Genomic DNA, 16,838 nt, shown 5'->3' with positions numbered 1-16,838 from the left:
ACAGGTTGCAGTGTTTTAGTGTTCCTAATTGTAGAGCTAATAAAATAAACAATGAGTGTAGAATATTACTGTAATATTTGCCTTAACAGTGTACTTTATAAGATACATATATATATATATATAAATTGTTTTAAATAAATAGGCTATATGTAAATGTACATTTACATAAGAGTAGGATTAGGTTTCCTTTCCATACTGACATTAAGCCTCATTTGACTATCCATACTAGATACCCTTGGAAAAACAATTGCATCAGTACACTTTGATTATGTTTATTCAGCTTTTTTTATTTTTTACTTCAAAGCAAATAAGCATATTAAAGATATAACATGAGTGAGTAATAGTGGAACATTCTGGTTCTGTGAAACATACATCAAACAAATTCAACTGTTTGAATTAATGGCACGGAAGGCTAAAACAACTCATTCAAGCATCCTAAATCATACATCAAACAAAAAAATAGTTGGTTGTTCCCTGTCAGCTAATATTTGTTGCAAGTATAAACACAAGGGGAAGATTACAAATGTGAAAAACACAGGTAGATACAGGGAGACGTCAGAGTGCCAGATTAGAGGACTCAGAGAAATATGCTTTAAAAATAGAAAAATCACAACAAAACAGGCCTAAACTGTCAGAAACAAGAGTCATTTTTGTTGATAACACACATTTTCCTCTATGCTGAGTGATTGAATTGATTATGTTACATGTATGTTTCACAAATAACAAATGTTCAACTATTAAACAAAAAAATACTTTGTGTTATATCTGGGATTTGTTTATTAGCTTGCTGGGAGAAAATTCTCAATACAGAATAGTGATTTGTCATTTTTAGGAGCACTTATACCATTGCTCAATAGTGAATTTCAGTCAGATTAAATCAAATCGTACATATCAGCATCAAACTGAAATGTAATGTCCAATACAAGGACACAATTAGGATTACAGTTAAGAGTTCCTCTCTGTCTTTTCTGAAATATTCAGAAATGTAATAATTTTGTCAAAAATATCATGAAATTTTAACATTATTATTAACTAATCTTTTCTAGCAAATAACATGTAAGAAAATTTAATTTAGTGTTTAAAGTAAAGCATTTAACATTTAAAAACATTTACAATCATGTTGAATCATTGTGAATTTCATGTTATATTCTGGTGGGAAAAATAAATTCTTTTCATAGATGCTTTTCAGAAATGTTTACAATAATGCAATTTGTTTTTAAAGTGCAAAATTTAAAGAAAAAAAAGTTTTTTGGTTTAGCAATCTCTAAACTCTACTCATCCAATGATCTTCATTAAAGCATTATTAAATAACAAAATGTAAACATGTCAAATAATGTCTAGTAATAAGGACCATTAGACATAATCTAATATACAAGCTTTATCTGGTCCTTAATATCAGGAGCAACATGCACAAAGTGCATTTTTTGGTGCACTATTGCTATAAACTGTATTATAGGGAGACCATTTATCATTTTATCTGTTCTTATTTTTTTTCTTTTTTCCTGAGTACTCCCGCCTATGAAACTTGCTTTTTTCACGCCGATGCCCACCCTCTCCTTCACTGCGTCGAGTAAAAGTTGGCATTGGTGGCTCAATCTCTCCGGGTCTTCCTCCTCTATCCGGTACACTACCCATTAACACCTGTAAACAAAAATAATATGTGAAATGTATTTTAATTTTCAGACATTTCCTGCTCAGACAAATACATTTATTATATTGTAGCTGCTATGATTTTATAGATGCAGAACAACACAAGATTTTTACTGATGTGTAAGTGATTGTTATTAAAACATTATTTCCTGCACCTTCTCCTCCATTATATCTAATGTTTTTTTCAGTTTATTGACAGTGTTTTAATTAATTGTGGAGTAAGAACAGTACCTTGTGAATATCTGTGGATTGTCCTGCTCTCACTGGCAGAATGCGAGACTGATCCTCTCTGGCTGCCAGCAACAGCGCAATAGAGACAGAGGACTCAAGAGGTGGGGTAAAGGGTGGAATAGTGGACAGTAGAGCACTGCGTTCCTAAGGGAATACGGGAAGACAATTATGGCAATCACATTGTCTACCAAAACCTGGTAAAATAGGAGTGGGCAATATGGCTAAAATACAAACATCATTTACCAAAAGTTTTGATGTGTCATAAAATGCAATAAAAATAATCTGTGATTTATTTTGATTCCCTTGAACCTTATTGTAATTGAAAATATACTGTACATCCAACATTTTACACATATCAATTTGATTTAATTTTGAAAATATCAACAAATTAAGATGCTGATGCCTAAAACACATTCCAAATATGTTGAACAGAGGAATGTTTATTACTACATTACATTTTCATTACATTTAAAGGATCACTAATATTTTTACTTTCAAATTACAGCTTCTAAATCTTCACTGAGTGGTAATAAGGAGAACAGAACCTCTGTTGTAACTACTCTGGTCTCAAAATACAGAAGCTACACTATGTAACTTCTGGAGGAGGGTAGGAAACCTCCCTCACCTTCCAATTTCATGACACTGTTGTAAAAAATAATTACAGGTGGGGGGAACCCCAGGAGTTTTTTGTGCTATGCTTCAAAACAGTGTCATATGAAATTTATATAAACTTTTAATACTTATTTTGACCAACCCCCTCTTTTTAAGAGTGTCAAAGGCATCAAATTGTAAATGTGTTTATGTTTACAAAATGCAAACAAGTTGGTAAGTGAAAACTGGAAATCTTTTTTTTTTTTTGTATTTTTGTCAAAATCTATTTGAGATAGGTGATGATATTTGACGAAAAACAGAAACATGCACTCTTGGTGATTAAGAACTACACAAAGAGTCAGAAAATCTATGGTGCCACATATAAAACAATGACACTGAAATCTTAATTTGAGCTTAATTTGTTTTATTCAGTTTATGGTACAGTGTATCACTAGATCTAACTGCACCAACTTTAGAAAAATTAGGTTTAACATAATTTATTGACATTGGTTAATATATTGTAATATAAGCCACTCATGATTTAGTACCTTTCCCCGTTCTCCCCAAGCAAAGGACTGAAATGTCACATAGAAGCGCTTGACCATCATTTGTCGTCGACATTCATAATCTTGCAGAAGGGCTTGATTGATTAGATCAACTTTCCTCTAAAATAAAAAAAAAAATTTGAAATTCAACCATGGGCACAATTGGCTAAATGTGTGGAAAAGCATAGCTCATACCCATTGTGAAGTATCCAGATTATTCTTTAGCAATGGCTCTCGACACTGACCTTCAGGGAGAGATGCTAGCCGACATTCCACCTGAATGAATGAATGAATGAACATTTATTGATATACAGAGAAAGTGGCACAAGTATTTCTGTTCATTGGTTATTGAAAGCTTTTGTTATTTCATACCTGTGTGTAAGCATCACTGAGCTGAGAGGCTGAATCCATATCCAGAGCCTGAAACAATTGTGCCAGTTCCTTCATTATCTCTTTCTCATCTGTTTTACTCCCCTCAGGTTGCGTTTCATCCTCAATATCTATGATATTAGATTCTTGCCTTCTTTGCTCCTGGCCTGAATCACTCTGCGGCTCAGTGTCTTCTGGATAACTCTGTCTATGCTGTAGTATACGTGCTGCCTGTAACTCAGACACCAGAAAATCTGAAATCAGAGTTTAACAAAACATTAAATATGACTTTTGAGATTAAACACCAAGCTATCCCTTTGAAACATGGCTTATGGGGATTTGAGATTGTGAGTTGTTCTATAACTTCACCTGTTATTCTGTTGAGGTGGGCGGGAGTGAGAGTTTCTGAAGTTAGTGTACTGTACGGGTAAAACAAGTCTTCTAGAAGTTCCTTCAGTTCTCCAGCCAGAACAGCTGATTTATCAGCTCCCACTGCAAAGAAATGATATCATTATTTCATGATGGAATGTCACAATATGTCAAAGATGTGTCTTGAAATATATTGGATTTTTAAAACTAGTATGCATTTAAAATGTGTTAATTCGGACAATTTAAATTTAATATTAATGAATAGCTTTGATGGTAGAAAATTAGCATGATTAGAATGGGCGTACAATGTTGCAGCCATGAAGTGTACATGTAAATCCATTCTGCAAATTCATGTTAATACTTGATCATCTTGGATATCCTCCATACTTTTGGATCAACATGAACTTTAGTGTTACCTCCAAGTTCAGGAGAAGTTTCTTTCAGCTCTGAAACCAGCCAAGAAACGAGAGGACAGGGGAGTTCATCACAGGAGCAATATCTCACACAACGGCTGCTCTCATACCTGGGAAGCATAAAGGATCAGGTAAATAAACACTGCCGTCTGAGAGAGTAGCTGTTGTTGTTGCCGAACAATAATTTTAGTGTCCTACCTCAGAGCTTTAAGAGCAGCAACTGTTGCAATGTCTCTCGCCATCATTAGATATGAAACACGGATTTAATGTGTAATTTCAGCATGTGCGAAGTTTCCGGGTTCACGTCGTAAACATCCAGTGTCACCGCTCTACCTCTCCCTTTTCTGTGGAGAACAGATTCAGCACGCTGAGGCCAGACTAATCGAGGCGTGAGACTTTATTTTACGATCATATAATTATGAAGGACATATTCGTAATTCATTAGTCTCAATTATTGCAAAATTCCAGATAATTATAACCCTGTATATTTAGATAATAAAAATCGCTTTCAGAATTACAGTTCCATTAAGCGTTAACGTGACTGATTCCCAAATGACTTCTTGCTCCCCATGTAGTGCACTAGATAGGGTACGAAATAATAGCTACAACACTTCAACACACACACACACACACACATGCTTTTATAGATTTGCAGTTAACTGCTGACCTATGTTCCAGCAGATAAATATTATTTATATGAGCAACATTATAACAAACATACATTTAAATATATTTGTAAATGTAAGCATCCAAATCCCAATCCTTTGTTTTCATGAAATTTAAAATAATTTAATATGTATTTGAAAACGTCTATTAATAATTTTACTACTGTAAAAACATTAAGACTGACTATTTTTTTAACAGTAAATATGTGTTTTCGGGATATTTTTGCACAGATCACGGGGGTGTTTATTGCCAGATAAATAAGTAAATAAGTTTTTTTTCCTGTTGTTCCTCGATTCTAGTCTTTCTATTTATATACATTTTCTATCCAATGTATATAAATCCTGCTTTATGAGACAGCCCCCAGGAATTATTGGACATTGACATATCTGGAAATCCTACTTTATGGGGAAATGCCCCGTTTTACTCAGTTTAGCCAGATTACTTAATTCTCCAATGTGAACATTTAAAAAGACCTGAGGGACATTACTACTGGACAGTCTTTTGCTTGGGGCTAAAGTTATCTAGCCAACTCCTAGGTGCTGCTTTTAGAGGACAGTAATACGAAAGTGGAGTATTGGCATCGGAGTCAAAGGTGTCGTTTACCGCGTTTTCAAAATGTACGTGTATCCAATGAAAAGACTGATTTATTTAATTGACGGTGGGTTAAGCCAATCAGAGACCGCCCCAAGATCAAGGGCGGTGCCCGCTTAGGGAAGCAGCGTTTGTTCGGCTAAAGCTTCGAGTTCCCTCCATCTTGTAGATTCAACCACTGCTGCCGATTTTACTTGCAGTAAAAGTATGTGTATGCTTTTTTCACCGGTAAACTGTTCTGGCCGGTCGCTGTTAGTCTTGATTAAGATTTGATGTGAACTTTGTGTCCCTGTAGACGCTGGCTTTTGCAAAAGCTATGTGTACTCTTGGACGGATAGCATTAGCTTAACGTTTATTGACACTGTCTTCGAACGGCGCACTAACCGTTAATTAAGCGTTAAACAATGCACACTGTACTTTATCTAGTTCTGCTTCAGTAACTCCACAAAACTGCGCTGCGGAACGGTAGCTAATTGGCGCTAATAAGGAAATAAACGCACAAATACTCCAGTGCAGGTGTAGCGCTAGCCGTTGGTGAGCTAACATTTTCAACGTAAGCGCTTAGCTGAAGCAGGCGCTAAAGTTGGTTTCTTGTTCTGATTCACGTTCAGTCTTAAATCGTACAGCGGTTAAATTCAGGCGCCTGTAATTCGTTTGTTGTGGACGCAGAAAAAGTAAAACAGGACCTGTCAAAAATCCCACTGCACAGGCGCTATAATGTAGCTAAGCGCTGCAGATTTAAGGTGGAGCGGAATGTTCTAATTAGATGCCCTTTTCCGTGCAAGCACCAGAACGTAGCGGCTTCACCTTAAGGTGGAAAGGAAATTGAATGAGAACGATGTAGTATGAGCGCTAGGACTTGTCTGCTTCATCAATTAAGCCTCAGCAAGCTTAAGTTCACCCTCTCTCTGTTTACCTCCCTCCCTCTGCAGGGTGACGGGTTTTGGGGAACATTAATCACAACAGTAGCCGCGGACCCTGTTTGTGAACATGAGCGCACTCAACGTGAAGAAGCTGAAGGTGAACGAGCTGAAGGAGGAGCTCCAGCGACGGGGCCTGGACACCCGCGGGCTGAAGGCTGAACTGGCAGACAGACTGCAGGCCGCCCTGGACGCTGAAACGGCTGGAGGAGCGCAGGAGGAAGAGGAGGAGGAGGAGGATTACAACGCTGGTGACGGTGATGGAGATGAAGGTAAATAGAGATCTTTTGCCAAAGATAAGGTAATTAAATAAAGGTAATTGCTGCACACCTATGTTAGATCAACATTACAAGCCTCATTAATATATTTAAATGTTTGGTCAGATCTGCATGCATTTTCCCTGAAATGACATGCATTCTCCCTTAAAAAATCTCCCTGTCTAGAGCACGATGTAGAGCCTTAAATTACCATGTCTATACCAAAGTACTGCCGAGTCAATCTGACACACATTCATTTATATTGAGCTATCACTTTAAGGGTGCCTTTTCTGATATTCTAACACTGATTTTAAAAGATCAGCTTTGACTTGTCCACACTGCCCTGAAAAAGCCAAGTCTGGGTCACGTTAAAGTGACACTAGGTAGTATTTTTACCCTAAAATCATTTTTTTTGTCTGAATTATTTTGAGGCTTCGCTGAACTATTATAGAGAGGATAGAGCCTCTGTCATTGATACACTGTGCTCAGCACTGCACAAACTGCACTTAAGGGAGTAATTGAGGTTAGAAAACAGCAATGAACGGTAGTGAAAAAATTAATTATGGCTGTTTTGGGTGCGTAATTTACATAAATATGTAAGAACACTGCAGGATAATCCCTTAATGTCCTTTTTATGTTTGGAAGTGACACCTGTATTATAGATGGTTTGGCTGTAGAAAATGTTTAGTAATGGACTAGGCCAAATGATTAACTAGTGGTTTCTGTGTATTATGTTTTATAACACATACAGTTTGATTGAACAAATGCAATGGATTTTTATATCAGTTTATATAATATATATTTCACAAATGCCATGTAAAATTGAATTGTGACTTTTGTTTTATAAACACACCTGAATCTTTTTCTCAAGGGAAATAATTGCAAAAATAATATAGACACATTTTTTTATTATTATTTTATTGCATTGGTATTCAATGATTGGTATAATCTCTTGTTATAGAGTTTGCTGGTGAGGAGCCTGATGATGGAGGAGATTGTGCTCCTCAATATGATGATGGAAACAGTGGTGATCAATACCAAGATGAAGAAGATGACCAGGGAAATGCCAATAATGAGGATGATGCCAATAATGAAGACAGTGCAGAGGCTCCTGTCTCTGATTTTGGAATGACTGATTTTACTTCAGATGTTTCAGAGCCCCCAAAACTAGGTTATGGTCAGGAGATTCAGCAGGGATATGATGAGGCTCCTGAGCTGAAACAGGAGGAAATAGTAACAGCCGTACATGAGCAGCAGTATGACAAACCACAGGAGCAGGAAATAGCAGAGAAACCACTGCCAGTCCAGTCTGAGGAGCAACCAGAAAGTCAAGAAGGTGAGACCAGTTTTAATTCAGATATGTCAGACATATATGATTCAGGCTTTCACTACTTAAATTGACTCAGCTCTTTTGCTTTTCCGTTAGGCAAATTTGGTACCTGGTTCCTGGAACTAGGTACTAAATGTGACGTGTATACTTTATAGTGCCCTACTTTACTAGTTTAAATCTGAGTGCATTGAACTGACGGCATTACTCTGTAAAAAACCTCAGTGAGAGATGCTGTAAATAATGTATATTAAAACATTGACAATGTGTTTAAAAATCATATTGATATTGAAACAATTTATATTGCAGTATGCAATGATATTGAATTATTGACCAGCCCTATCAGACTCTCAGCGGCTGTTCGTAAAATGATGGCGTGCTGTTTTGATGATGTTCAAATGTTTTTTGGATTGGTGGCCGACGAGCAACAAGGACACTTCTACTGATCTGTAAGAACTGTGGCATGGAGCTGTGTACAGTCGGGAAAAAAAAGCAAATGCACAAGTAAACAGCACCTAAAGTTGCCACCATCACTGTTGTGGTTTTCAAAGCCCGCGGTTCCCATTACAGAGAGTTTTGTGATGCCACCTTTTACATTATTTTGGGGTGGCTGTGCTGGTGTAAAACACACCAGGAAACAGCGCATTGAGCTATGTTGAGTTGAGCCGATGCTATGCAGTGGAAAAGCACTATTAGATTAAAGACACAATTTGTTTGTACCAGAAATGTTTTTTTATTGATATGTTTTGCTAGAAAGAAATAGTCTTTGAAAACTCCTGATGATTTAAAAAAAAAAAAAAAAAAAAAAAAGTTAGTATATTATTATATGTATTGACTGATGTTTTGAATTTTTTTGCTTGTAAAGTCAAAGCAGAGCCAAAGAAGGAAGATGTGCCTCAGCAGGCAAAGACAGAAAATGAAAATGAATGTACGTCAATGAAAGGAGACGAGTCAAGCCAGGTCAAGACAGAAGATGACAGACAAACATCCTACAGCCGCAAAAGGGCCTATGATGATAGCCGTGGATATGGCTACTATGAGCATCGGGAAGACAGAAGGCAAGTCATATATCATTATACATACATACATTATATCAACTAATTCTTTATGTTCTTTATGAGAATATTGAATGTTTCCTAAATGTTCCACAGGGGGAGGTCCCCACAACCCCCAGCTGAGGAAGATGAAGAAGACTATGATGACAGCCTTGTGGCCATTGACACTTGTGAGTTCCATTCAATATGCAAATGTTGATGTATTCTGTAACATTAGCATTGCATATACAATAGATAGGTATATAAATACATGGATGGTTGTCACACATGCATCTCATGGGTGTTTTCCTGCATGTTTTATTTTCACAGATAATTGTGACCTGCATTTTAAAGTGGCTCGTGACAGGTACAGTGGTTACCCACTTACCATTGAGGGCTTTGCATACCTTTGGGCAGGTGCAAGGGCTTCTTATGGTGTTGCTAAAGGAAAGATGTGCTATGAAATGAAGGTATCTTTGACAACGTTGAGGTTATTTTTATAATTTGACAGAATGAATGGTAAGGTAGTAAATAAATCAATAAAATTCTGACTTGATTTTTTTTTCTGTTTAGATCAGTGAAGAGATCTCTGTGAAGCACCTCCCTTCCAGTGAGCCTGATCCCCATGTGGTGAGAATCGGGTGGTCCCTGGACTCCTGCAACACACAGCTTGGTAAGTGGATTAGGGATCTACATGGTAGACAGATTAAAGTCTTGTTATTGTCATTATAAGAATAAATGAAACAGCTTGGATTTGGAATGTGAACTCAAAATATATGTTATCTATGAATTGTTAAATCAACAACAGTGTCTTTTCCATGAAATTCTAAAATATTACTCTGGGTCACATGCTGTGATTATTAGCTTGTCATAGGGGTTAGGTCTGTGTCTTCTATTGTCTTGCATGATTATGTTATACTCACTGTTGGAAGTAACTTGAAGGAGCTAAACTGGGGCTAAAATGCCATTGATATATATATTTTTTAATTAAATTAATTATTATACTTTTTTTTTTACTTGTTTCCAAAGAATGATACACACAGAGTGTGTGGGGGTGTGTTTAAAAATAAATAAATAAAGTAGGGGGCAACATTGGTACAGCAATTTGTTCCTAAAACATCAACATTTCAGTCCTAATCCTGCCGCTGATACGTTTTGTCCATTTCTCTTGACATTGTTCCTCTTGCATTCTTATCATGTGTGTCAACTGTTCCTTGTCATGTATTTCACTCGCTATCTTCAACCAATCATCTCGTGTTGGTGGGTCTTGTTTGAACCATCGTTTCGTGATAGCATTTTTACAAGCTACAAGGACAATTTTAAACACGTATCTGTCTCATCTTAACACAGTATTGTCCGAGAAATTACCCTCACCTTACAAGACCTAGGTATATTATAACCCAATATTTTGACCACAAATAAACGGAATCTCCCAAAATTTTTCGATGCCAGGACAGAGCCAAAAGACATGAGAATGGTTTACATTTACTGCTCCACATTTTCTCCAACATGCTTGGGATACTGACATAAATTTACTACTATTTTGGGAGTGACAAAAAATCATATAAAATTTTTCCAACAATGTTCTCCAAATACGTGATGATGTAGTGAATTGGTGTGTTCTCCGCATAAACCATTCTTCAGAAATAGTCACATATGAAATTAATTAATTCATTAACTGATTAAAGAAACCAACATTGTTTGCATTTTCTGTTTTTAATTTATAGGAGAGGAACCTATGTCTTATGGCTATGGTGGAACAGGCAAGAAATCCTCCAACTGTAAATTTGAAGACTATGGGGAGAAGTTTGGTGAAAATGATGTTATTGGTTGCTACATTGTAAGTATTTGATATTTCTTGTGTATTTAATGCTTGCAGATATGAACAACTTTGTATTTATAGATAAAACAATTTCAACAAAGGAAAGTGCTATGGAGAGGACATTTGTGGCTGGACATTTGTAGTTTTAACACATCATTTGGAAGTAAAGTTTTCATTAATATGGCAATTGAAGCTAGAGATCAACCACATCTCTGACATTCTGATTGTTTTTTCAGGACTTTGAGAGTGGAGAACAAGTAGAGGTGGCATTTTCCAAGAATGGGAAGTGGCTGGGAACATGTTATCACATCGCTCATCAGGATCTGTCTGGCCGAGCTCTGTTTCCACATGTCCTTGTGAAGAATTGTGCTGTGGAGTTCAACTTTGGCCAGAAAGAAGAGCCCTTCTTTCCACCACCTGAGGGTTTTACCTTCATCCAGCAGGTGGCAGAGCAGGACCGCGTCAGAGGATCACTGGGGCCTGCAAACAAGGGCGATTGTGAGGTAAGAAGTTAATTGGGTTATTATGGCTCAGCCATATGGATTTTGATCCCTTCATCTTACTGTGTATTAGACATTTGTGAGGTGTGTTTGTGGTTAAGTTGAAAATTGTACACGATTGATATTGTTTTCCATATCTGTTCTCTTCAAAGATCCTGATGATGGTGGGCCTGCCTGGCAGTGGAAAGACCACTTGGGCCATTAAACACGCTGAGCAACACCCAGAGAAGAAGTACAATATTCTGGGCACCAATGCTATCATGGAAAAGATGAAGGTGTGTGTGTGTGTGTGTGTGTGTGTGTGTGTGTGTGTGTGTGTGTGTGTGTGTGTGTGTGTGTGTGTGTGTGTGTGTAAAAATGTCTTTGGGCTTAGTCTGATATCAGTGTCTACTCTTTTCAGGTGATGGGCCTTCGTCGCCAGAGGAACTATGCTGGGCGCTGGGATGTACTTATCCAGCAGGCTACACAGTGTCTTAACCGCCTCATCCAGATTGCTGCCCGCAAGAAACGCAACTATATACTGGACCAGGTACTGACACTCCCACCTGCCTCGTCTGCTGCTGTTCCTGTAGCTTTGTCCTTCCCCTTCCTCCCAACATTCCCCAACCCCTCTGGAAGAAAAAAAACACCCCACTGCTGCTCCCTGATGCACATGTTCATTAATGCACTTCTCCTTTCTCTATAGCTCTAGTCCAAAGGCATTTATTAGCAGCTTTTACTCCTGAAGACATTAATTTATTGTCACTCTTAATTTCTTTGTCCTGGACATGTTGCTGTGTTTTTCATTTGTTTTGTATTTCTTTTTGGTTTTGCTTATAATGAACCAAAAACAGGAAGGAATTGTAGTAGAGTATGCTCTCACTTTGAATATTTTTTGATTTCCCTTTTGATATTGTATGTGTTGTTGTAAAGAGATCTTTTGCCACATGTACAAATAGTCCATGTCAATAGTAAGATGTTGAAAAACAAGTAATCACAGCCTGGTGAGTAAGAAACCACCTTCTGTTGCTATGGTAATCGTAAGAAAAATGCAACATCGCTCTGATGTTTTTAATTAGATATACTTGGAACTGTTGAATGTTGTATTATAAATTAACCTTAAGGTAAGTAGAGAAACTAACCTGCTTGAAATTTTCAGGTTAGTTTTGGTCAAGACAATAAGGTAAGTAAGGTCAAATGGATGTACCAAGGATTCTTGTAGGACACGTGAGTATTGACAGGTAGGTAATATGTGTTTGTCTGTGCTGGGCATAGCTGGGCGTCTGAAGATCTGGTAAGTATAGGTAAGTAAGAGGGACCCAGGACAGAACTTATATAGGTATTTTCTGAATCTACATGACAGGGATTTAAATCTCCTTTTCAGGGAAGTTTGGTTTATTTATTTATTTTTTTTGTAATTCGGTTAGTATTTTGAGTCATTTTTGATGATATAGTTAAACTGTAGTTGCAGTTATTAATGTCCATTTTGAAAGCAAGTGTCGTGTAAAAGGCTGTGGCAATGTTTTAGCCTCTGTGTAGATGGAAATTTTTAAATGTAATTGTAGATTTTCAGAATAGTTGTTAATAGTTAATAGTAATGTTAATTATAATGATGTATATTTGTGTATTGGCAGCTAAGTGTCAGGCCTGGGTGAGTTGATGTACACTATAATAGTTAAATGAATATTTGTACAAAACATACTCACAATTAATGTAACACTATTAGTAGCCAAAGAGATTTTGGTCCCTTTTTCTGTCTCAAAAATACCTTTTTTCCATGCAATTTGCATCTCTGCTGTTTCAAAGGTAAGTGAGTGGGGGTTGTGAGAGAATCTTTAGTTATTCCAGAACAGTAAATATAGCCATGAAAAACTCTCTCACTTTCATCGTTGCAGGAATCCCAATCCCCTCCTTCGGAACGCAAAGCCATAACAAAAGCAAACAAATGAACAATAATGAACAAGCTTCTACTTCTTTCTTGTCACCATTGCTAGACAAATGTATATGGATCAGCCCAGAGACGAAAAATGCGTCCTTTTGAAGGGTTTCAACGCAAGGCTATTGTAATTTGTCCCACGGATGAGGATTTAAAAGAGCGAACGTTAAAGCGAACTGATGAGGAAGGGAAGGATGTACCCGATCATGCTGTGTTAGAAATGAAAGGTAGGAATGCCATGGATAACCAAAAAAAAAAAAAACAACAACAACAATGCTTCAACTACACATCCAGATCTGCTTTTGCTATGTTTTTTATTTTTATTTTTTATTTTTTGTTGTTGTATTGTTTTCCCCAAACTTGGAAGACCACACCCACCTTCTTCTGTTTTGCCAGATAAAAGAGCTCCTGTCCAATTTCTAATCTTTTATTCTCATTCTCTTCTTTGCCCCTATAACCCCATTTCCTGCAACATCTCATTTAATATTCTGTACCATTTTGTGAATAGTAAGACGTTAATTGACATATACTTATTATACCTCTGCACTTATTGGTTTCCTCTAAGTTTATAGTATTTCCTTTTTTGGTACAGTTCAACTTGACAGTAAATGTCAACTTTTGGTCCTAAATGATTTGTGGGCATAACCATTTTTAATACTTCATAACTCTCTTTTTCTGGCAACTGTCTTATTTCTTTTATATTTACCTTTCATTGTTTACCCCTATTCTGGGACAAGTTTTGCCTTAATTTAAAACTAAGACAATATTTGTCCAGGGTCGCTCTTACTGTCCTACCATCTTGTCTTCTATTTCTCTCTTACTGTCTCTTTTCGCTTTTTCTTCCCTACCCTATCCTGCTCACTCTACAGTTTTTTAGATAACCACTGTTTAATTACTAATAATTATTCTCTTTGTTTTTCGGCGGCACGGCTGTTCTCTCCCTCACTGCTGCCCTCTGCCTCCCCCTCCTCCCCGTAGCGAACTTCGTGCTGCCTGAGGCCGGTGACTTCCTGGATGATGTAATTTTCGTTGAGCTGCAGCGTGAAGAAGCTGATGCCCTTGTCAAGCAATACAACGAGGAGGGGCGCAAAGCAGGCCCCCCACCCGAAAAGCGTTTCGACAACCGCCAGGGTGGCTTCCGCGGACGTGGCAGTGGTTTCCAACGTTATGACAGCCATGGTGGCCAGCAGGGAAGTCGAGGAGGCTACCAAAACCGCGGCGGTCCTGGAGGAGGTGGTGGCTTTCGTGGTGGTATGGGGTTTAAATTTCAGTTTTTGTGATAGTGTGTTCGGCTTCTGTGCAAAATATGTTTGCTTGATCAAGCCCTAAAAACATTGCAGGATGCATTTGAACTGCTGTGCTTTTCAAACATCAAAAAATTCATGTTTCTAAAAAAAAAATTCATCTTTCCTAACTAGGTTACAACCGTGGCGGGTACAACCAGAATCGCTGGGGTAATAATTACAGAGACTCCGGAAGCCGAGGAGGTTACAATCGCAGCCAGCAACAGGGAGGCAGCTACAGCCACAACCGTCAAGGGTCCTATAACAAAGGTGGCTCTGGTGGCAACAGCAGTTACAGTCAATCCCAGGTACCAGAACAATAGTGTTTTCTGAATAGCAGCATGATTTAGGTTGAGTCATTTCTCATGGTTTATGTTAACTAAAACATTTTATTTTGTATAGCCTCAAAGCTACAATCAAGGATACAGCCAAGGTTACAGTCAAGGAAACTACAATCAGGGTTACAACTATGGAAGCTATGGCCAATATCCAGGATATAGCCAGAGCTACAGCCAGGCACCTGCTACCCCAAGCCAGTCATACAACCAGCAGCAGCAGCAGCAGCAGAACTACAACCAGCAGTATCAGCAGGTGAGCTGCTACAATAACTAATAATATACTGGTTCTTCACTCACACTCTTAAGTGCATTTCATATGGAGCTGTATAATTAAGTAGTTCTTTTCATTTTAGTCCCATGTCACTGCATTTTGTCAGTGAATTTTTGAAAGGTTAATTTCTGCATTTGTAAAGATGTTAGCAATTATATCAGTATGTGATTGTTTAAACATGTCTATTATATATTGGCTAATTAATAAATACTTTGCTATATTTTAGAGGAAAATACCTGTAACATTCCTTGTAGTTTGACAATTTCTAGCAGCTTTAATGATCAGTTGTTAATTACGTAGAAAACGACAGTGCTAATATGTTTCATTTACTATGGAGAGCTAGTAGGGTAGGTAGTTAGGATAAGGAAAATTACAACAAATAATTACATTTTAATTTTTTCATTAAACTGTAGTATGCTCAGCAGTGGCAGCAGTATTACCAGAACCAGAGCCAGTGGAACCAGTACTACAACCAGTACGGCAACTATGGCAACTACGGCAACCAGCAGAACACACAGGGCTCCCAGGGCACACAGTAGATGTGTCCTTCGTGATTCTCCGAGTCCATTCCTCAACATCATTCCTCTGACTACCTTTTTATAGTCTCTGTCTTTATCCTCAATTTTACCCAGTCTTCCTTATTTCTTACACGACTCCCCTGTGTTTAAAATTTTTGTTGTAAATCATATTTGTTTGCTTCTTAAGGTCTCCCCCTTCATTTGCCTCAGCCTTAAATGTAACAGCATTTTTTAAAACCCCATTAATGTGTTAAAACTCTGGTGGCAGTAGTCTATTTTGCTTTGAAAGTATTACATTAACACAGAGGTTGACCTTCATTCCCTAGTCTATATTTATAAATGGGATGCAGGCACATTTAAATGAGTAGCGATATTTGATGTAGTTTGCTCAAGACACTGCACGCACAATTGTGCTTGAATGCTTTGTGGTTGATTAAATGTAGTGGGGGCGCATGACTTTACATGTGATAAATTTTGATGGAATTCTGTATGTAGAAATTGTTTTACTCTGCTGATTTTGTCTGTATTTTAAGAACCACAATTTTTTTTCCTCTTGGGTATCAGAACACAATCTTGTCTAGATGGTTGGAATTTTAACAGCATAATGTTTATAATGCTTTAACAGATATTGCATACCTGTGGAGTTTACCATCATATCCTTTTTATACCATTCTTAAAATGTCTCAACTGACTGGCTTCACATGTATTCCCCTATGTTTATTGAGCATAACTAGCTCCCAATGTGGTTGTAAAATTTTTATACCTTGTACCATGTTTGTAAAACAACATCCGCATGTGGTTTTGTGTCAGATCAAAACAGATTTTTTTTTCTTTATTTTATTATTATTATTATTTTATTTTTTTGTATTGGAGAATATAATCTTAAGAATTTACTTGTCTGTCTTTTTTTTTAATTAAGTGTGTTGAAAAAATACATTGCTGTTTTTAAACACGTCACACACTGGAGTCCATTCATCTAAACACAACCAAAAATTAATTTATATTTCATATATAAAATATTTAAGTTTACAAACTCCATACACATTATGATAAACATGTTATGTTCAATGCCCCTTATTCATCAAATTTGTATAGTAAAATGCACAGCTTTAAACAGCCATTTAGTCATAGTTGAAACCTAAGGTGTCAATACTGATTGGGAGATGTGGCTTTCAAATTACCAGTGGATAACGTGTAGCTAAAGCCAGGGACACATTGATATGCACGT

General features: G+C 37.2%; 2 protein-coding genes across 2 annotated transcripts; one reads left to right on the top strand and one right to left on the bottom strand.

Moving 5' to 3' along the window:
* Positions 1-301: 301 nt before the first annotated feature.
* im:7138535 (uncharacterized protein LOC797998 homolog) lies at positions 302-4,488 on the bottom strand. The gene is made up of 8 exons (XM_066660956.1): positions 4,367-4,488; positions 4,172-4,278; positions 3,756-3,878; positions 3,390-3,640; positions 3,213-3,293; positions 3,021-3,137; positions 1,882-2,025; positions 302-1,641 (listed from the first exon to the last, which is right to left on the bottom strand). Exons 1-8 carry the CDS (start codon positions 4,411-4,413, stop codon positions 1,474-1,476), a joined length of 1,038 nt encoding a protein of 345 aa, XP_066517053.1. The 5' UTR covers positions 4,414-4,488; the 3' UTR covers positions 302-1,473.
* A 1,032-nt stretch (positions 4,489-5,520) lies between these two features.
* hnrnpul1l (heterogeneous nuclear ribonucleoprotein U-like 1 like) lies at positions 5,521-16,503 on the top strand. The gene is made up of 16 exons (XM_066658613.1): positions 5,521-5,630; positions 6,358-6,617; positions 7,564-7,938; positions 8,795-8,987; positions 9,081-9,154; positions 9,294-9,433; positions 9,537-9,636; positions 10,691-10,803; positions 11,022-11,288; positions 11,438-11,560; positions 11,686-11,814; positions 13,259-13,427; positions 14,179-14,451; positions 14,619-14,791; positions 14,886-15,074; positions 15,506-16,503. Exons 2-16 carry the CDS (start codon positions 6,416-6,418, stop codon positions 15,629-15,631), a joined length of 2,646 nt encoding a protein of 881 aa, XP_066514710.1. The 5' UTR covers positions 5,521-5,630; positions 6,358-6,415; the 3' UTR covers positions 15,632-16,503.
* The last annotated feature ends 335 nt before the right edge of the window (positions 16,504-16,838 follow it).

The sequence above is a fragment of the Hoplias malabaricus genome, chromosome 2 (genome assembly GCF_029633855.1).
Source record: "Hoplias malabaricus isolate fHopMal1 chromosome 2, fHopMal1.hap1, whole genome shotgun sequence".
Classification (NCBI taxonomy): domain Eukaryota; kingdom Metazoa; phylum Chordata; class Actinopteri; order Characiformes; family Erythrinidae; genus Hoplias; species Hoplias malabaricus.
Note: the sequence above shows the minus strand (reverse complement) of the source record. Positions and strands in the feature narration are given on the sequence as shown.